Here is a 23,374-nt window from a genome sequence, read left to right as displayed (position 1 = left end):
GGGTACACTTCTCATTTCAGAATCATTGATGGTTTGGAGGTCAGTTTAGACCCTTTTTTCTAATATATGATTCAATATGAATTAAACATCAAATTGGTGTTCCAATATAATAAAGAAGGATACGGCTAGAAATTAAACACAGAATGGACATTTTTGTCTTTATCATAAAAAAACGTAGATGAAAAAACTGTCAAAAGAGGTGTAATTTGGATACCGTCACGTTACACTTAAAATGAAAACTTATATATCCAGAATAAACAAAAAACAAACGAAATTTAATATGATATTTTTTTTTTATTGAAATGATGTACTTTTGTCAGTTTCACTTCTTAAAATATAATTGCAGATACATTATTTATGACATTTATTATTATATAATTTACCTATTTATTGGAGATGGAGAATAACTTTATTCTTGCAAGCTAAATTATTTGCAAAATAATTGCAAAAAAAAAATCTATTCATTGTATCATAATCCGATATATTTGCATAACAATTTAAAGTGAAATAGTGAAATAATCACTGATTCTCTTTTAGCAGCCAGTATGGTTCAATTTTGTCAAAATAAGATAAGAAAAATAGATGGTGAATTCTTCACTTGCAATAATTCGACCTCATTGAATCCGTAGAAATGAATAACGCATGCACTGTCCGTGTTCAGTTATTTAAAGGAAATGAATGTCAACATTGAAAGTGAAATAAAGATGAATTAGTTAATTATATGGCGTCCAGACTAAAAAAAAACAAGAAAGTATGCTAATATCTTATATACATTAGTAGATATATAAATATTTACAAGATATCAGTCGAGCTTATTAAGAATTTGTTTAACAGACTATCTTTTATAAAATTGAAAATGGAAATGGGGAATGTGCCAAAGAGACAACAACCCAACCATCGAAAAAAACAACAGCAGAAGGTCACCAACAGGTCTTCATTGTAGCGAGAAATTTCCGCACCCGGAGCCGTCCTTCAGCTGGCCCCTAAACAAATATATAGTAGTTCAGTGATAATGAACGCCATACTAATTTCCAAATTATACACAAGAAACTAAAATTAAAATAATACGAGACTAACAAAGGCCAGAGGCTCCTGACTTGGGACAGGCTCAAAAAATGCGGTGGGGTTAAACATGTTATGAGATCTCAACCCTCCCCTATACCTCTAGCCAATGTAGAAAAGTAAACGCATAACAATACGCACATTAAAATTCAGTTCAAGAGAAGTCCGAGTCTGATGTCAGAAGATGTAACCAAAGAAAAAATAAACAAAATGACAATAATACATAAATAACAACAGACTACTAGCAGTTAACTGACATGCCAGCTCCAGACTTCAATTAAACTGACTGAAAGATTATGATTTCATCATATGAACATCAGGCACAAATTAATCCTTCCCGTTAGGGGTTTAGTATCATACCATCATAACATATATGAGAAGAATATAACCCGTGTCATGCCAACAACTGGTTTTTGAATAAATGTGTTTAGTTCCGATGCAAAGACCCTATAAGTGAATCAATATTAACGCCAAAATATGCAATCTTTATAATGACCTGACAACAGTATCGTAACTATATCCCTTCTTAATAAGTCTATTCAAAGATTTTGTTAGTTTTTGAGGTGAATACTGACACCTTTGTGCTTTATAAAGAATATTTCCATAAAAAATTGGATGTGAAATACCTGAACGTATAAGAAGTCTGCATGTTGAGCTATATTTAAGAATTGAATGCTCTTTTTTGTAAATTTATTGGGGTGTAAAAGCGTTAACCGAAGTACATTTTGTATGAAGCGCGGAAGTATTCAAGATATCTTATATACTTTTACAAGATATCTGATTATCCCGTTAAGATGATATCTTGAAATTAAATAAACAGTGATAAATTCAAATTAATTTAAAAAAAAGTACTTTTAAAAAATACCTCGCAGTATAATGCGGAAAACAATCATCACTGGTAGGATTTTCGATTCTTTATTTTATTGTACGCTACTGTTACCCTAGCGAAAAAGCCAAAAAATAAGGAAAGAGAACATCAGTGGATAGAAAAGAAACCAGTATTTCGAGGAAATATTCTCGATTTTCATGCAAGAGGAGTAAGACTGCTTAAACAATTTGTCATAATCACAAAGGTTAAGTAACTTAAAGAATACCTTTTATTGTATAAATAGACACGAATATGTCATAATTAGAACCTGAAGTAATACTTTCACAATGCCGCATCTCTATTTATTTGTTTCAACTTTCACTTTATCCTAAAGTCATAATGAAACCTCAAATCAGGAACATATATATATAATATGAGGCAGGCATTACCTGTGAATACACCTTATCGCTAATCCCGGCTGACCCGGCCACTTGAACTTTTGACGCATACAACAATCACTTCCATTGTGGCGTCAGATATTTTGTTTTATGACGTCAAAATTTTACGGGAACCTGTGTGATTTCCAGTAATGACGGACAAATAGCGATAAGGTGTATGGGGACAGAGTCTGTATGAATTATTTTTTTTTGTAACTTACATATTTGTTAAAAAAAAGAAACGGAAATACTGCATTACTGTAACGTTTCCGATTTTGGTTCTGTTGTTAGGGATTTTACTTGTGACGTTATTTAAGTTATGAGGTCATGTTCAATGTAAACAAAGAAAGGCAATGCATCAGGTAATGTTAATTCATATCAAAGACAAAGAATTATTTAAAATGAATTCTAATATGACGTGCTTCTTTAGCTTTGTAAAGAAACCGTATACTTTATTATCCAATAAAATTAGTTTACACATGCGTATATTGACTACGGCAGAAAAATAAATTTCGTCAAATTGGTATGCATTTAATGTATTTCCTTAAATTAAAGCACTTTCAAACACTAAAATGATACACATTTTGTTACTAATACTTTTCCAATAACAACAATGTGTTACAATTCGTAATTGTCATAGTTGACCTAGAAACCACAACGTTCATGTTGGCTGTTCTAACTTCAAAACCCCTCCCTCGTTTCATCTCTCCTGTTAAAAAGGCATGTCATTGTATATAATAATTTCATTGAAACATATGTTCCGACGATAAAATATAAAATAAAGTATAGGTTATTATTACTGTTGTACTGAAATGACAAAATTGTTTCATATTTCTGATAAAATGGATTGACCCTAGCAGGGAATCGAACCCCATTCTCCTATAAAAAGAAATAGGCGTAATTACCAATATACCACCAAGGTTTCCAATCCATTTCACAAATGCAACAAGATTGTCACCCAGTATTAATTTAAATCATCATGTTATACAGCATTTGAAACCGTCAGATGCACAAAGGGCACCAACTTTACAAGGTGTAGCCACCGCAAGTATAAATGGAGATCTGTCAAACTGAAAGGGCCCCTCCTGCCAAGTCTCGAATGTCAGCAAAACTTTATCAAGGAATCCTCTATCAGATATGAACATATTTACCAATGCTACAATATCAACCGGCGGAATATTTACGATTAATTTAGTAAATAAAGACCTACCCGATTCTCCTTGTGCAGTGGCGGATCCAGGGGGGGGGGGGGGTGTTGTGCGTCCACCGCCATTGACAACTGACTTGAAAATGTGCGTGTCAGAAATTGACCTCAAAGGAAAAGACTGTTGTAATATAACTTTTCTGTTATATTATGACACAAATAGTGTTTTAGTTAATAAATTAATTTGTTAATTTCTGTTTCAATTTTGAATTTTAGAAATTAACAACTTTGCGAAATTAAACTGGTTTGAACTAGTTGGATAAAAATCGACAGGAAGGTTGATGGAAGAGCCTACACAAATAATGTGCACCTATACACAGCGAACATAGAAATTACCGTAATTGTCCTAATCAGAATCGAAATAATTGATGCCAGCTATTCTTTATTGTAGTTTTAACATGGGTAGGCATTATATTCGTGTTATTTTAGCCCTCGCTATCGCTCTGGCAAAAATAATCACGAATATAATGCCTACCCATGTTAAAACTACAATAAAGTATAGCTGGCATCAATTATTTCTTAAATATTGGTATTGTGTTCCTTGAGTTCCTATATTTTACGTGACTACTCAAAGTCTCACGACAACAAGACTGAAAGAAGGAAGTAGATTTTTACGTTATGCGCAAATGTGGTAATTAAAAAAATCAACAACAAAAATTTGAACGATTATGAGTTCATTAGTACAATGAAAATTTCGGAAAATTTGAACGATTTTTTTTTTTTTTTATTGAATTTTCTAATGTAATAGTGGACGAAGTCCCCATATTAGATATACTGTTCCCAGCTCAAATTAAAAAAAAAATGATGCTTATGTTTTTTATAACTAAATTGATAGTTTTCATTATAAAACTTATTTCTCTAATTTTTGTGCTATTTTCACATTTCCTGACCGGTGTGAGAAAAATATTTCTCCTCACTAGTGAAAAATCTGTTCTCGGCAAATAATTGGTCGAAATTTGATTATGACGTCTAAATGTTTTGTTTTCCTCTGAATTTTTCTATTGTGACGTCATGAAAAAAGGCGACCATGCCTGATGACGTCGCATATAAAGAACACAAATTTCTGAAAATCTTTAAAAAAGAAGGATAAAAATCATTAGAGAAACAGATTCCTACACTATAACTCGTGTATTACGATATTTCTCCACTCTCGACAGTTAAATTTTAGTTATTTAAAGAGCTCGGCAAGCCTCGCGCTTTAAATAATAAAATTTAACTGTCTCGAGTGGAGAAATATCGTAATACACTTGTTGCAGTGTAGGAATCTATATGTACATAATACTTTTTTTTCTGAAGAAAATTCTTTGATTTGTCCACTTTTGAAAGGAGTTTACTTTTTTTAATTGCTTGCTTCCAGGAAGCAATTGCCCGACTTATTTTCCTTTTCAGTATGCAAGTGGCTCTTCTCGTAAAAATCAGGTGATCACACTTTGCATGTATCTGTCATCATGGTCATTGAAATAAACTATTATTTGATTGTACATGATATACAGGTGTTCATATCCATGCTTCTTTGTTGATTGTTTACTATATTAAAGGTGACAATCGGTAAACTATGGCTTCAAAATACGACAATTAATCAGCTGCCATATTTTCTAATTCACAACATCATGCACAACAGACACTTCTAGAGAAAAAAAATTGACGATTATACGATATGTTTGCGTAAAAAAAGATAAAATAGTGCACAGAAGACTAAGTTTACGATATATACATGCATTGATTCAAGAATTGGATAAACATTATTTTTCACCAATCACTTGTTTCATATGACTTTAATATCAAGGACAAGGATTTGTAAAGTAAGACTAAAACTAAACGAATCCGTGTCCTTATTAATTAATATTACCAGCTTTTTCAATAGGATATTCTTGCTTTTGACTCTTTTATGATCAAGTGCAATAAAGGGGGTTGGGTTGACAATCATGAACATAAAGTTGCAGCTGAGATGGTGAGGGTGAAACAAACAATTTTTTTTTCTCAGGGTCAAAAAACAATTTTTTTTTTTTCTCCAAAAAATCCATATCTGCATTATATAATATGAGGACTCATCTGTACCAACAGTGTTTATCAAATTATGTTTATAAACATAAAAATGATAAAGCTTCAGATATTAAAAGTTCAATGAATCACATGTACAGTCGCTTGAAATTTAGTGATTAAAATATGAAAAAAATGAACAATATACATGATATATACATCTCTATTTTTTTATTTTTTTTATTTTATTATCACTTATGTTCAAGTGACTGTGAATGAATGTTAGTGTCAATAGAATGGCTGTTGTGATCACAAAATGAATCTCTCTCATGCTTTCTGAATTGGTTGCAATGTTAAAAATTAACTTATTTTCTAATAGACTTTCAATGACTTTATGCTGTAAATGATGATTTTTTTTAGATAACTAACAAAAAAAATCTGGAAAAATTTGCCAGAGTTGGTGAAACAATTTGAAAAAGATTTCCACACAATTGTGTTAGATTTTTCAGTTTTCAATATACAATTTATTAATACAATGTAAAGTAATTATGAATGGACATCATTGTAATTGAAGCTACAGCTAAATGGGACAATAATTAATATAAGTTCTTGCTTCAGGATGTCTATGAGGGAGGATTTTAAAGTCATGATGCTCTTTAGGGAGCTACCATTTGATTTTTATGGGGGGGCTAGGATGAAAAATTTTGTCCTGCTTTTTCTTTTAGTTGTAATCTCTGTCCTGCCTTTTTATTTTTTACTCTATTCGGTCCTGCCTTTTTTTTTACTAGTTTATCCTGACTTTTTTTAAACAAATTGTCATCCTGCCTTTTTTTTTTAACAAGTTTCTCATCCTGCCTTTTTTTTTTACTCAAAACTCCTGTCCTGCCTATTTTTTTCAAATTTCATCCTAGCCCTCCCATAAAAATCAAATGGTAGCTCCCTTAGTTACATATCAAACTTTTAATCTGTGTGTATTTTGACGTGAATCATGTTCATGATGTCATGGATGTTAATAGTATACATTTAGTACTTTGTATTATTTTTTCCCTAACTGGCTAAGGGGCATGAGGGGTGTGGGAGTCCTCTGAACATGCATGAACCCTCAAACCCATTTCAGCCTGTTTATACCTCATGTACGTTTGTTGTCTGAAAGATCAACAAAATTTTCATATTTTTACTGTACTTTTTTTTTTAAAGATTGCTCACAGAATACAAACAGGACAAACAGGACAAAATGCCTAAAAAAAATCAAAGGAAATCTGAAATAAAGAGGACTAACTAGTCAGGAGATTTCCCAATAATCATTTTCAAAATGTTTTATGTACATGTATGTGTGCTTTCATGTGATAATGTCTATTGTACTATATTCAAATAATACTTAATGCCAGTAGAATCACACCACATTAAACTAAGCAAGCCACTAAGGCATGTAAGGCTTTGTCTATCATGTCTATAGACAAATGATAGATATGTTATCAATCTGAAATAATTGTAAATTTTTTATTAGATGTCCAACAAATCAGGAAAACTTTATACATTTTTTTTAATGGAGATTGCAAAATAAATGTTTGCATAATGACAAGGATTTGTATACAAATCCTTGATAATGATAAACAAATTGGTAGATGCATGTTTGATTCCACTAGGTTATCACTGTATCATGTGTATGTATAACATGTATAAACAATATGATTTTCGTTTTTAATTTCAGAAAAGAGACAGAACTATCATGAGTGATAATCAGGATGAACCTCAGAGAGGAGACAGTGAGGTCATGGAGGTAGATGCTAAGGTTGGAGATAGTCAGATGGATGGGAAAGGAGGGTTTGTATATATATATAATCAAGTAATATACTATATGTATCTCCCTCAGTCATGCAAAGCTCTGATTCCTTTCACGGATTTGGCTATACTTTTTGGATCTTTTTGATTATAGCTCTTCATCTTTTATATAAGCTTTGGATTTCAAATATTTTGGCCACGAGCATCACTGAAGAGACATGTATTGTGAAATGCGCATCTGGTGCAAGAAAATTGATACCGTTAATTTTATTATATATGAATAAACCTATAAACATGATAAAGGGCCTCAAAATGACTAGTGTGAAACATTTAACAAGAAATCCAATGGTGGAATCTATATAAAAAACAAGAAACACTTTTTAATCACTGCAATAAATGAAAACCAAACAACAGACTCCTTAACACATGTACGACAGCCTTCACACTTAACATTTGAGTCCACAAGCCAAAAGCTGATTTATTTTGAAAATTTTGGTTAGATTCTGTTAACTTGTAGAGAAGAATTTTACAAGCCCGAAAAGAATTTTACAAGCCCGAAAAGAAATTTTTCAAGCTCGAAAAGCAATTTTTCAAGCCAATGCCGTAGGACTTGTGGTTAGGGATGAAGACTGATACAATGTACATGTATTATTGTTAAAATTCCATCTCTTGTACATTTTGTAAGACTTATCTTCAAAATTAAACTGATCAAATTTGTAATAAGCATGAGCAACAAGACAGGTGACACATGTACATGTAGAACAAGATGTACTTATAACCCTTTAAGACTTACTTTTAAAAATAAAGAAGATATAAGTCCCGGAATATATAACGAAAATTCTTGGACTTATTTCAACCATGTAATACCAGAAAGGTGTACAGTTCTTTGGGAAAGTTTCGTCAAAATAAAAATATGTGCCCTTTTGTACTAAGAAGTGGTTTTTACAACAAAACAAAAGTTTTTATCACTAGAAATTGATCCCTCATTTAAGGTGTAATCATTACATTGAAGGGTTACTCTCATTCGAGGGGTTGTTCCCAACCTTTTGAATAGATTTCTTCACAATGACAGTTTTCTTTTCTAGACCACTAAATGAAAAAGTTGAGAAGCAAAACTATGCTTGAAACATGTGTGTCACTGAAACGACTTTAAAGTACCCACTCAAATCAATTATCTATATCAAAGTCAAAGGATAAAGTTTTAAATCAGAGATTTTTCTTGCTTTTGAACATTTTTCGTCATGATAACAGTTTTCTTTTCTGAACTATTATTATACATGTTATAAGAAGGAGAGGAGACGTCAAAATTTTGCTTCAAACACGTGCATCACAAAGTGATTAATAAATCCTCTATGTGACATGTGATGGACGCCATTTAACCATATCATTCTATCAAACAATAAAATCAACACCCTTATTAATTAGTCTTTTGTTGTCGATAGCTATAAAATGCAATCAGCTGATTATTGATTTTCTATCAAAATCTTAACGAGTTCAAGTTGAGTATTGTCCGATCAGGTAAATTAAGTCCGAGAAACCAGAAAAAAAGTAAATAAACAATATGGTTGAAAATAAATCGTTATATATATTTCTTTCGCCAATGACGAATTTTAATCGCCACAATTATTATTTTTTCGCAAATTGCAAAAAACGGCGACTGCCAGCGGTACCCTGCTTTAAGTTCACATGAGATCACTGATGATATTTTGTGGGTTTTATGTTTATGATATTGCTCAGTCTCTTTATTGTGTAGTGTTTTGTAGACTAATGTTATTTTAATTTTTGGTCTTGATATTGCCAGTTATTAATCGACTTTGCAATTGTTATTTCCTTCGTTATCTCAGGCCTATTTGTTGCAAGGTCATATCACATTATTTCAAATATCTCAACTCACATGAAAATTCTGATATGACTTCTATCAGATTATGAGTGATCACCAGTCAAATTGAGAAAAACCATCAAGATCTTGAATGATGTACTGCGTTATATACGGTAAAATAGTGGCGTTGATGATTTACTTTTTACTCTTAAATGGTAAAAGTCATCCAGAATCCTGATTATGCATGAAATAATAGCCACTGGAATTTTGCAATCAAAAATCAATCATTAAATAGAAAAGTGACGTTATGAGCTCACGACGGTTATCTTACACAATCATTAGGTTGCTGTTGTTACGGATAAAAATCTAGACTTAGAACATGTCATTTCAAAAAAATATATTACACAAGATCAAGCCGAAATTAAAAGTAGCACTGGCATCAGTAGATTACCCTTTGGACATGTTGGAAAGTAAAAAAAAAATTAAAAAAATTCTTGATTATGATTGTCAAACTGTAGTCAAACAGTCCCCTTTATCATGTTTATATATATTTACAGTGTCAAAAAGTGTAGAAGACACACCAGTATATGCTATAGCTTTTTTGTATTTCAGTTATGACCAAGCTGATGCTTTAGGTTTATATCCAGAAGATCCATCTTCTCAAGGGAGACAGCAACCAGCTTTCAAAGATTTGTAAGTCAGATTTGTATACACACATTCCCCATTTCCATTCTCTATTCTGAACTTAATCCTTCTTGTTCAATAATATACAAAAAGATGTGTTATTTCTATAACATTATCAGGTATGGTCATCTTTTTAGTGACATCACAATAGGAAATTCAGAAGAAAGCAATAAAAATTGACCAATGAAGAACTGAGATCAAATGAACCACATGTTGATTAAATAGATATAATCAAAAGGTCAAGAAAAAGATAAATAAGTTAAGAATTGGGGAAAGAAAGATATATATTCAGTGATTGACCCAACAACACCTTAAAATGCTTAACCATCCTTTTCTCACCAACAACTTTTGTTTTTGTCTCACTCTACAAAAGTTGTGGACAACAAGACCATGAAGACATAGGTGTCACTTTTTCATGCTGTGTTGTGGCCCCGGTGGCTGATGCATCAACAATTGTTAAGTTTTCTGATTAAGTCTTTTTGATAGGAACTTCTTTAGATTGATCAATGATATTTTCAATAGAGTTGTAGTACTTTTCAAGGCCCTGTCCCCTATGTCATGGTTTTGTCACTTTGAAATATTTAGCAATTAACAATGTTAGTAAATCTGCTCAAACTAGTATGATAGGAATTAATTGTGATAGATTAAATATATTTTCTATAAAGTTGCATTAATACTATCATGACTATTGTACATATTAGTTTTACAACATTTCAAGGCCCTGCCCCAGGGTCATGCTGCAGTGACTTAATGGGAATTAATTAGCAATGTTGCTGTACTTCATATTGGTTTTTTTTTTCTTCAAATTTTGTAGCGATAGGCGAGACATATATCTGTATATGTCAACAGATTATCTATAAATAGAGTATAATACAGTAAATGCTATGAAATTTTTATAAATACATTTTACAAACTAGTCAAAACATTTACTAAATTTTATCATCGGTATAAAGACATTATTCGTAAATATAGCTCAACATGCAGACTTTTAATACGTTCAGGTATTTCACATCCAATTTTTTATGGTAATATTCTTTATAAAGCACAAAGGTGTCAGTATTCACCTCAGAAACTTACAAAACCTTTGAATAGACTTATTAAGAAGGGATATAATTACGATACTGTTGTCAAGTCATTAAAGATTGCATATTTTGGCGTTAATATTGAGTCATTGATAAGGTCTTTGCATCGGAACTAAACACATTTATTCTAAAAACAGTTGTTGGCATGACACGGGTTATGTTCTTCTCATATATGTTATGATGGTATGATACTAAACCCCTAACGGGAAGGATTGTGCCTGATGTTCATATGATGAAATCATAATCTTTCAGTCAGTTTAGTTGAAGTCTGGAGCTGGCATGTCAGTTAACTGCTAGTAGTCTGTTGTTATTTATGTATTATTGTCATTTTGTTTATTTTCTTCGGTTACATCTTCTGACATCAGACTCGGATTTCTCTTGAACTGAATTTTAATGTACGTATTGTTATGCGTTTACTTTAGTACATTGGTTAGAGGTATAGGGGGAGGGTTGAGATCTCACAAACATGTTTAACCCCGCCGCATTTTTGCGCCTGTCCCAAGTCAGGAGCCTCTGGCCTTTGTTAGTCTTGTATTATTTTAATTTTAGTTTCTTGTGTACAATTTGGAAATTAGTATGGCGTTCATTATCACTGGACTAGTATATATTTGTTTAGGGGCCAGCTGAAGGACGCCTCCGGGTGCGGGAATTTCCCGCTACATTGAAGACCTGTTGGTGACCCTCTGCTGTTGTTTTTTATTTGGGCGGGTTGTTGTCTCTTTGACACATTCCCCATTTCCATTCTCAATTTTACTTCTTTACTATTTCTGTTGATAGTTGGAAAAACATTTATTCTTTCATTTTGAGGACACACTTTACATTTTGTATATGTATAATATGTAGGAATCTAATCATCAGTTTTTTTTTTTTAGAAAAATACACGTAATCACAGAGATTGCTGATATAAGAGATGATGAATTTAACTCACAAACCTATAAAACTTGTGAAAATGTTGGGAAAGCCGTTATCGTTAGTAATTTTATGGAAGGCTATGTACCAACAGGTAAAAGAGATTTAGCTATCAGGCAATATGCCACAGGTGATTGTGTGAAGCTAGAAAATGCACTAAGAAGGATTGGATTTCAACCCTTGGAAAAAGATGAAGACAGTATGGTTTACAAAAACCTGACAAAAAGTCAGTTTATTGCCCTATACAGTAAAGGTAATATGATAGATTATAGATGATAGAATATCAATTCTCTTTGAGCTCATTTCAGCATAGTTTAAATTGGAAAATATGAATTATTTTGGGAAATATCATATGAATTGGGACGGAAAACACTTCACATTATGTTTAATGAATGGTGGTTATATTAAATAGTGTCCTTAAGAAATAAAGTTAAAATAAACATTTTGTGATCTAAAGATTGGAAAAGACCTATCCACCCAACACCCTTGTCTCCATTTAATCTATACCTGAAACAGTTTTAACCACCTTTCCATTAAATGCAAAGTCTGTGTATTGACATTATGCACATTGGAGACATTTATAAGCCTAATTTATCAGCATCCAAACAAAGAAAAAAAGCAAAAAAATGTTAGCTCACCTAGCCAGAATTAAGCTATACAAGACAGGGTGCAGACAAACCACAAATTTAGATTTACAATGATGTACAAATTATCTATTTATAGGGTTGTAGGCACACTCTGGTGAAACCATGAAATCAATAGTAAATATTAACAAAATTTAAAAATAAAATATATTGTCAATATATAACAATCTTTATTTTCAATCCACAAAAACTTATACTGAAGAAAAATAAATGAATCCATAGTATTCTAATTCAATTTTCTATTACTTTTAGTTGCCAAGGAGATCAACTACAGACCTAAAGGACAAGAAGGATATACCTCTGTACTGTTTTTTGTAATGTCGTATGGGAGATCAGGACTAATAAGATGTCATAGAGAACCAGAAGAAAAGGGAGACCATCCATTTGTAGAACAAAAACACCTGCAGGAAGCCTTCCAACCACAAAATAATCATTCACTGGCCTTGAAACCAAAGTTATTTATTATCCAGGTTTGTAAAAGTTTTATGATTAGGCTTAAATTAAAATATTGTTTGTTTGCAGTTTACCGACCGACCCTTGAAAATCCACCCGACTGTGAAAATTTTATTGCTTTAAATTTGAAGAAATTTTTTTTAATACTTCTATTGACACGATCACGAACTTTGGGTCCTTTCCGAAAATGATTTAAAGTCTGGGTCAATTACGCATTTCAAGTTCGGTTTTTCTTAGCTTCTCGTCAAGCGTTCATATGACCATTTAATGATAAAGCACATGGAAATTGTTTACACGTATCCATGAAGTCACGGAGATGTACTTTACGCTGTCGTCTCGTGTCAATTTTAAGACAAATAACAAAACAAAAAAGTTTATTAGTAAACTGTTTATACAGATTCAGGCACATGTAATGATGTGTGATGATATCATTGACGATGATGCAGCGGATATTCATAACTGACACGATAACCATTCTGTCTCAAACAAATCGGGTACAGAATCTGTGGAGCCTGACTTTATGGAACCAATTTCAGTGGTTAAATGATTCGACAGCAACTTGAAGTATGGCATATTTTCTACAAATCATTGTGAAGACGACAAAGATGAAACCACTCCTCCGTGACTTAAATCTTCATGGATATCTGTAAACACGCCTGTACGGAGGAAGGGCTCATTTGAAATGTTAATGGATATAGATCATGCCAAATCAATAAGAAGCAACCCTAACTACACAAAGATGTAGAGAAAATGAATGGTTAGCTTGAAAAATAAATATACTCTCTCTATATTAAATCTATCTTCGATTGCAATGAATATGCTCCTTTAGGATAAGAGGGGCTGCCCCACTCATTGCAATTATTCTCTTTCTTACAATATTAAATATACCCAAACTGTGTGGCCTGTGTGAATTCAATTAAAACATGTCCTTAGGAGCTATGCTGCCAATTTTTTTTATGCATTAAAAACATTTCAGTACAGACCATTTACTTTTAATGGGGTGCTATGGATTTCACCCCAAACTTTAGATTTCTTTGGTTTTCATTAAAGCCTGGCAAAAATATAACCTTATCACATATAATTAAATATTGTTAGAAATATGAAAACAGTCGAATGTCTTAATACTTTTTTTTCAATTGAGGAAGATTCAATGCCAATGGTTATTTTTTTTTTATTAAAAATACACTCTTTAATTGTCTTATAAATCTTTAATATCTACATTTTTCTGATGAAAATACTCTACTCATGAAAACATTCTAGTCAAGAAGCATACATGTCTGAATATATTTCTTTAAAACAGTTCTAGTCATAATGACATTCCTTGTTTATAAGTGTTCCAGTATTTAATAATTATACCATATTTTATGTCATAAATTGGATAATGACACTATGTTAAAGTTTCAGTTTTGGTTAAAAAGTTTTTTTATCTGAAAATGCCTGTTCATTTGATGTTGGTTTTCAGCATGTCCAGTGTTTGTTGTTTTAAAATGGTTTTTTTTTCTTCATAAGAAACTTGGTTTAGTGTAACTGCTTGTTTAAACTGTATTTTGGCTGATAAAATAAAATATTTTTCCTACCTACCGACCCTTCAGTCTGAAGGTACAGTCGGAAAACTGCAAACAAACATATTTTTAAGGTTGGCCTTACATCATTGAGATAACAAAAGAGAACTGAAAAAAAATCTAAGTTCTAAAAATTCAGAAATTATAGTGTGCATTTATAATTGTGATTTTGTAATTTTACAATGTAGATCTAGACTAAAATGTGATTTTAATTTTTCAATATTGAGAAAAATCCTGTTTAATTCATATAAAAAAAATCAAAATGCATGTTTAAATTATTGCGTTTATAACCCTGTTGCATTTTTCACAATAATAAAAGAATTGCAATTATTTCTTAATTTACAGTTTCTTGTCAATATTGCATTTTATTGCTTCTGTACTAATCAATGTACAAAAAATACAAATACTGCATGTGGATTTATTATTATTGTTGAATACCAATTTTCATGTAATTAAGGTTTTAGGAATAAGAATAAGAATAAGAATTTTATTAGTCTAAAATCCAAACAATAGGATTGTTACTAAAATACAAAACAAAAACATAAAAAACAAACAGACAGGCATATTAATTACAAAACGATAGACATTAAACACTACAAACATGAAGCATTGAAAAAAAAAAATATAGATTGATACACAAAATTAAATGTTCAATAATTGACAAATTTAGTTTACTATAGTCTTGTATGCAGACTTCCCCAAAACAACAAAATTAGATTTCCACGAACTATTAAGTTTTTCCTTAATACAAGAAAATTGGTACTCACAAAAATAAATGAATCAACAGTAAAGCAAGATACATCAATTCAGACAGAATAATTTCAAAGGAATAACTCAGTAATGACATCTCTCAATTGGAAATAGGGTAACATATATGTAAAAGTATGTAGTATACATTGCTTTTGAAAACCATGTGACACCAATTGCAAAATAAACTAATGTCCATGTGTAAGTATTTACAAAAAATCCTCTTTGTAATAGTTTGGTCATTTGATTCCAACAAAATAAACAAATATTGTATTTGCCAACCATGTAGTCTAGAATAAATGGAAAAATAACAATTATCATGATTATGAATAAACGTATTTACACTTATGGTATTTAGCTGAATCTTGCCCCCGAATGACCTTAGATCTACTCCGAATCACCTTTTGACGTCCAGCAACAATCAGTTTTAAATTGTGACGTCAAATAATTTAAATTATGATGTCAAAGTTTACGGGAACCTGTGTGATTTTACGTAATGGCGGACAAATTTGCATACAAGTGTAAATACGTCTATAGTTTCAAACATATTAAAAAGATAAGTTATTTTATGTGGATTCGTTTTGATTTAATTGCTTCACATTTTATAGCAAATAGGACACACTAAACAAATCTGTATACCAGTAAATATGTAACAAATGATTTGTTTCCAGAAAATTGACTAAAATGTGAAACAATATTATATGTATTTACATGTTGATAGATATAGATTCATGGACATTCAATCATTCAAAAGGGACTGACAACAAGCATTATTTTGACTTCAAACTTTAAACATGAGGTTCTCTTTTATTCAGACTATTCCTGAAGCCACATCTGAGGCAGATGCAATAGGTGGTACTGAAGTAACAACCACCAAAAGGATACCAAGAGAGGCAGATTTCTTAACATATGCCTGTGATCAATATTGTATAAAAGGTGGGTGGTATGTGTATAGATATTAGAAGGTGTGGTTTGAGTGCCAATAGGACAACTCACTATCCAAGTCACAATTTGTAAAAGTAAACCATTATAGGTCAAAGTACGGTCTTCAACAGGGAGCCTAAGTTCACACAGAATAGCAAGCTATAAAGAGCCTAAAAAATGTCTACTAAGTGTTAAACAATTTAAACAGGAAAAACAACGGTCTTATCTATATTAAAAAAACAAGAAACAAGATTCTCATAAACCACATCAACAAAAGACAACCACTGAACATCAGGTTCCTAGTAGATGTGTTCAAATTTTAGTACTCTTCATTTTTATTATTTGTGTTAAAAAAGTAACAAAAAAGAGATTAAGGTGTGCATTTTAGGAGGTGTCAGTGGCACACACAATTTGTTTAAGTTTCCAATAAGTCAGTTAAAGAGAGAACCACTAATGGTAAGTCAATGATGTTTTGTACACATTTGTATTAGCATTTGCACATATCGTTTCCATAAAGATTATTTGGTGCATCCTCAGTCATGGTCTATTGACTAGGTAACTAGGACTAGGGCTAGGTAACTAGCTTGGTTTACATGTTGAAGTTTGTAATTACCTGTTTTAGGGGAACCACTAATGAAAGATCAACAAAGTATATAAGTTGTATTTGGATTGATACATCTTATTTCTACTGAGATTTGTTGGCCCTGTATTTAATCATGGTTTATTGACATTTATGCATGTAAAAAGTATTGCCATTTTAATTTTCAACACTTGCATATTGCTATTAAATTACCATTACATACAGGCTAGTCATATGTCATTTAAGATTGATATTCCTTTCATTGAAAATTCGTCAATGTAATTGTGCTTTTGTTTTAAAAGAGATGGCTGCATATATTATTTGACTAATTATTCACAATGCTATTTTTCAGATAACAATGTCTTTATCGACTCGGTAGTGCATGTTTTAAACAATCTAGCCAAGGAGAAAGAGGAGAGAAAGCCTGCCATGGAGATACAGAAAGTTTTAATAAGAATGAACAAACAGTACAAAGACACTAGAGCAAACAAAAGTTGGAAACTGCCCTGTGTTACATCTTCCCTTACAAAGCAATTGATTCTGTTTTGATTTTTACATAAAGGGACAAATTTCTAACAATGGAAACAAAAAGCCCTCCTGAAGGAAAAAACAAATCACCATTTAAAAAAAATCATTGATGTGTACTAATTTGACCAATTTTCTCTGTATTTAAAATAAAAAACAATTTCGTTTAATCATTAATAATGATATTTTGCATAATATGCTATTGCACTATAATATGAAGTTTTTATTGAGAAGTACTGGGTCCCAGGTATATAAAAGTATTAAAGTGTATGTCATATCCATAAGATTATAAGATTCAAGAAATGTGAATGCCATCCATGATCAAATAAAATCTTTATTTGGAAACCTTGAGGTGATTAGGACATTTCTTTATACTGGATTTCATTATTAATTTACTGCTAATGTGGTTTTATATTGGTACATGTATCATGCACTATAGATGTTTGAAAGTTGACATATTTTGTATGCATTTTTCTGGAATATTATTGCTACTCATAAATTATAGGAAACAATTCTATAAGAGTATTGACAAATTACCAGCAATTATTTTTTTATGATTTTTTGTTGAGTTATGATGATATGGATTGCTTAATTCTTTCAGGTTACATATTTTGGATAGACATGTGTTTGAGAAACATATCTTACTTAAATATGTAAATGAGGTATCACAGAAATGTAATTTTTATCTTTTTTACCTGTATGTGAAAGGTACAGCTGTAATGGGATTGTCAATCTGCCCAATAGTTCATATCAAATTGTCATAGAAAGATGTATATATTTATTTTTACATAATTATTTAAATTGACTTTTAATGGGTTTTAGCAGAGCCATATGAGATATTGGTATCAATAATAAGTGTCCCCATTAAACATGTTAATAAGCATCTTTCATTATCCATTGTAAGCTTATTCCAACATAGCCAAAAGTGATGTACCAATTTAATACATATATATAGAAAAATTTTTGTGCTATTTTCACATTTTCTGACCGGTGTGAGAAAAATATTTCTCATCACTAGTAAAACATCTGTTCTCGTCAAGTGATTGGTTGAAGATCAATTGTGACGTTAAATTTTCTTGTTTTCTTCTGAGTTTTCTTATTGTGACGTCATGAAAAAAGGCGACCATGCTTGATGACGTCACATCAAAAGTACACAACTTTCCTCAAATCTTTGAAAAGGAAGGATGAAATCATAAGAGAAACAGATTACACCACTGTAACTCGTGTATTACGATATTTCTCCACTCTCAACAGTTAAATTTTAATTATTTAAAAAGCTTGGCAAGCCTCCCACTTTAAATATTAAAATTTAACTGTTGAGAGTGGAGAAATACCGTAATACACTTGTTGCAGTTGTGGAATCTATATTTCTATTAACCATATCTTGATTATAGTTTGTAAATTATTTTGTTTTTTTCAACCAACATTGTCACTAAGGTTTTTATAATATTTTAACAGGGTAAAATAAAAATAACAACCTATACTGTTAATTCGTTAATTACTGTGTGCATGAATTATTTTGATCTTTAAAGAATGGACAAAAGTTAGAGATTAATCATTGCAATTTCAGGAAAATCTTCTTACAGGTATATATATGTAACTCATTTGTTAATTTGCAGTAATTTCTGAATTTACATCTTTTATTGCACTCATCTATTTCCAGTTGTAATTAATTGTTTAATTTGATTAGGAAAAGGTTGCTATGTTATTTCTTCATGTTTATTATTCACAGACCATATGCTCTAGCATGGAGTCAAGGTCGTTAAACACCTCTCTTGTTGTAGAGTTCATTGAAAATTGAAAAAAAAGATGATTTGTATTGATGTTGATTTATTTGTTTTAAATATGATCATAGTGCTTAACTTGAGGAGCTCACTACAAATGTATACTTTATTTTTACTTATGTTTGAAGGTTGAAATTACCTATTGACTGGTGCAGACTTAATATGATAACCTATATATTGATTTTATACTAATTCAATGGGAAAAATTTAATTAACATATTGATATCACTGTTATTGATTAACACATTGTGAGTTGATCTTTTACCATATATGGTTATTAAACAGAAAACATTTATAAACATAGTGCTACTTTTCTCAAACACTTACATGCAGTTGTCGAATCAAAAGCATCCTTGGTTACATTTTCTGTCAAAATTCCTGAAATTAGAATGTTTTTTAATGAGACAGTATTTTAATGCCCCCACAATAACAGAGAGGAAATCAAGTATTATCCTTGTTTGTGTTTGTCTGACCCTACATCCATACATCCCAAAATTGATTTCCGTTCTGTACCTTTAGTTTGCCTCAGCCAAATGTCAAAAAATTCATACACAATGCTTTTTACCAAAAACTGTTTGTTCATAACATTATATGTAAGTGGGGGAGGCATCATCTGTGTCCCATGGATACAAGCCCCATCAAATTTTTAAAATAAATCTGCATTGATGTTGATTTTTTGCACTTATATATAGATACTTATGTCTGGGGTTGATGTTTTAAACTAGCCTGGCCTTAAAACCACATGAGCTAATGCATCCCTTTGAATCTATTGTCCTTCTGTTGAAACAAAAATCTTCTCCATTGAAACTGCTGGGCTAATATAACTACACTTTACATGACTGTTTAATGCTTCAAGTAAGAAAAATTGCATCAAGGGATTTGATCCATTAACAACCATAGCCTCTGTTTACAAAAGTAGAACACGAGTTTTAACTACAAATTTGGGCTCAAAAGCTTGAGTAGTGAGAGGAAAATTTCAATAGAGTAAAATTAATCAGCAGGTTGAGGTCTATCTCTGGTGGAAATTTCAGAAACACTATTATATTACATAGGAAAACCTTCTTTGAGAGATGATTGTCCCTGATATGTCCATTTTCAGCAAATGTCGTAAAGTTTTTGGCTTACACTTCATAAAACCAGATTAAACAAAAATTGGCAGGTCATCATGACAAGTTTTATCTCCTCTGGTATTAAAAAAAATGACAAAAATAGTTTTGTTGTCATGGTTGGTATTCCCTTAAATTTCCTTTTTTTTTTTTTAGCAAATATTGGTGTGTTTTATGATTTCAAACTATTATACATTGAGAGAATCTCCAAAAGTAAAAATTACCAGAAATAAGATCTACTGTAACAAATAAGTTAGTAGACAAAATCGTACATTTACAATGATTAACCCCTTATTGGAGTATTTGCTAATGTAGGATGACTTGTACAATATTTTTTACAGGAACTAGAGCAGAAAGAGTGTTTTAGAAGTAAAAATGTTTAGCAAAATTCGGCCAAATCGCCAATTGAATCATAATGGGAGTTAATGGCTATGCAAGACGAATTGTACACATTTTTTTGTTGTTTTTTGTTGAGACTATAAAGGACAGAGTGAAATTTTATTATACAAAAATGTTCAGCAAAATAAGGTTTTCTAAGATGTCAACTTGGTTGTAATAGTCAATTGCTCCCTTGCAAGAATTTAATGCTCTAAGCTACTTTTGTTTTCAAAAACTTTTAATAGATTATTATAGTAAATGTGTACAGTACAGCAAAATGATAATAGTTATCAAAGGTACCAGGATTATAATTTATAAAATATGCAAGAAGCACGTTTCGTCTACATAAGACTCACCAGTGACGCTCATATCAAAATATTTGTAAAGCCAAACAAGTAAAAAGTTGGAAGAGAATTGAGGACTCAAAATTCCAAAAAGTTGTGCAAAATACGACTAAGGTAATCTAATCATTGGATAAGAAAATTCTTAGTTTTGACAACAGGAAATTTATTAAAATTAAAAAAACACATTTGATATGAGGAGGCAGTCTTAGATTTTGGGAGAAAAAAATAGACTCTGATTTTTGCCTTAAACAAGTTCTGGCCAGAACTGGATTGAAAAACAATAATCTTGTCCATTTTTTTGCTATTAGAAACAAAAATTTCCATCAGAATTATTTAACATTAAATAAACATGGTAAACAAAAATGGACGTATTTCTTGTGGCTGTGTTTGAATTGCATGTCTGACCAGAATGTCTGTTTCGCCAAACTGATATATTGAATACTTTTTTTTAAGACTGGGTGTAGCCTTTCTGTCTCCATTTGTCGACCGTCATTCGTAAATTCGTTGTCATAAGACTCATTCGTAGCCTTTGGTTGATTTGGAACCCCCCGCTTCCCTTAATTTTGTTGGATGAAACAAATCAACCAAACATTGGGATAAAAATTGCTTGATTGTCTTTTTTAACACTTGTAGTATTGTAAATTTTGTCGAATAGTCAGGCGTATATCTTGTTTACAACATGATATCTGTGAGGTTATGATAACTTAACTTACAACATTTACAAACCGGGAAAAATTTCCTTGTCTATTTTTTACTGACAAGTCCCACATCAAATTTATTAGTACATTATATCAAGGATTTGTATAGTATTACTATACAAATCCTTGATTTTATGAAAGACAATTAATAGGGAGAATACAGGATCGAAAATGTCCAACCCTTAATTATGCTTTACAGCAACAACAAAATAAGCATGCCCCACGACAAGAACCATTTAAAAATTGCATGTTACACTTATTTTATGTTTTTAGCTTCGCTCGGCAATCATTAAAAACTTCGCCCCCTTTCCAAATCATGGATCCGCCCCCTGGTGTCAGTCCTTAATAAATATGCTTTTAGTAGACAAGATGAGAGGTTTCCTTTCAGTCATCTTAATATTCTACACGATTTGTTGCATAGACTCCTCTGTGTCGGCCATAGAGGATGTTTACTCTAAAAGATATATAGTAGTAATAAATAATAATAAATTGGTAATAAAAATTGGAGTTTGATATCTTGGAGAGTATATTGAAATGATGTTTTTTTCTACTTCCAAATCAATGTCGACATGTAAGAATCTCATACCCTAAATAAACGCCCAAATATTTCTCTGTAGCACACATAGTCGTTTATGAACAGCCTTATTTCCGATGTTACTTGTTCTGCTTCATGTCGGTCATGTGGACGTTGAAGGAATTGGAAGGGTCCGAGAACCGTTCCTTAATTACGTAATGATAGTCAAGGCCGTAGCTAGGCATCTTATTTTAGTGAGGCAAAATAATTGAGCCGAGGGTATGAAATGAATGGTGCAAAATCCTTCATTATAGGCATTTTTTGAGAGTTTGATAATGTTTTGAATTTGGACACTTTTTATATAAATTTTTCATATTTTAAGATTTTACTAACACCAAATTTTTAACAACTTTATTTAAATTTATATGACAATAGACAATATAGACAATAGACAATAGACAATATTTTATTCGCACAAACACATTTACATTAAATGGTTATGGCATACAAAATTAAGACAATAAACTGACAATAGTTAAATTGATTATAATTATATTAGAGTGACAGTGGTATTCACAGCGAAGAAGAAAAAGGCTATAAATATCAACAGTTAACACATTGTTAATGTTCATGATCAATTAAAAAAAAGAACACAAACAAAAATTAGGTTGCATATTAAAAAAAGTTATACAGATGTTCTTAATAAAAGACAATCATTTATATACTTTATGGTGATTTTTATAATGACTGGTAGACTGCTATTTAAAAGTACAGTCAAATGATTTAGTGTTATAGTGGACTGCAATTTAATAAAATTGAAATTAAGATTTTTCTTAATATTTTGTATATAGGTATCCCTTAATGATTTATAGCATGGACAGATTGAAAAGAAATGGTATTCATCCTCAATTTCTTGTCTGTTACAGGATAAGCAAATGCGTTTACTTCTTTCAATGTTGGTATAACGCCCTCTTTCAATGGCTAGGGAATGCGCACTTAGTTTAAATTTACTGAAAACTGATCGGTCGGTTTTGAATTTACATATATCAATATATGGGAGCCTTTTTCTAATTCTTTTAGTATGACAAAAGAAATTTAATTTTTCACATTTATTGATAGAACAATTCATAATTGATAAGCCTGGTCATAGATTCTTTGTTGGATACTATTTATGTGATATTTTAAATTAAAAGTATTAAAAGTGAGATGACCAAAACCTAATTTATTTAAGATAATCATCCAAATATTACTGATTTGAGTCTGCTGCCATAACATAGAACAAACATCCGGATTCAGTAGGGTTTGGGGGTGTCAGATTCCGAAAACCCGAATATAAAGAAACGAAATG

At 31.2% G+C, this 23,374-nt stretch overlaps 1 protein-coding gene across 1 annotated transcript; it reads left to right on the top strand.

The window, feature by feature from the left end:
- The first annotated feature begins 1,905 nt into the window (after positions 1–1,905).
- LOC139528327 (caspase-3-like) lies at positions 1,906–19,285 on the top strand. The gene is made up of 7 exons (XM_071324262.1): positions 1,906–2,135; positions 7,203–7,315; positions 9,705–9,785; positions 11,731–12,020; positions 12,664–12,881; positions 15,989–16,109; positions 17,030–19,285. The coding sequence occupies exons 2-7, from the start codon at positions 7,221–7,223 to the stop codon at positions 17,224–17,226; spliced, it is 1,002 nt and encodes a 333-aa protein (XP_071180363.1). The 5' UTR covers positions 1,906–2,135; positions 7,203–7,220; the 3' UTR covers positions 17,227–19,285.
- Positions 19,286–23,374: the final 4,089 nt, after the last annotated feature.

Source organism: Mytilus edulis, chromosome 6 (genome assembly GCF_963676685.1).
Source record: "Mytilus edulis chromosome 6, xbMytEdul2.2, whole genome shotgun sequence".
NCBI lineage: Eukaryota > Metazoa > Mollusca > Bivalvia > Mytilida > Mytilidae > Mytilus > Mytilus edulis.
The sequence above is the reverse complement of the archived record's forward strand: the minus strand, read 5'-3'. Positions and strand labels throughout refer to the sequence as shown.

Coding starts and splice junctions, on each gene's coding strand:
- LOC139528327 (XM_071324262.1), top strand. CDS start 7,221: ATGAGTGATAATCAGGATGAACCTCAGAGAGGAGACAGTGAGGTCATG. Junction 9,786..11,730: donor CAACCAGCTTTCAAAGATTT/GTAAGTCAGATT, acceptor TTTTTTTTTTAG/AAAAATACACGTAATCACAG. Junction 16,110..17,029: donor TGATCAATATTGTATAAAAG/GTGGGTGGTATG, acceptor GCTATTTTTCAG/ATAACAATGTCTTTATCGAC.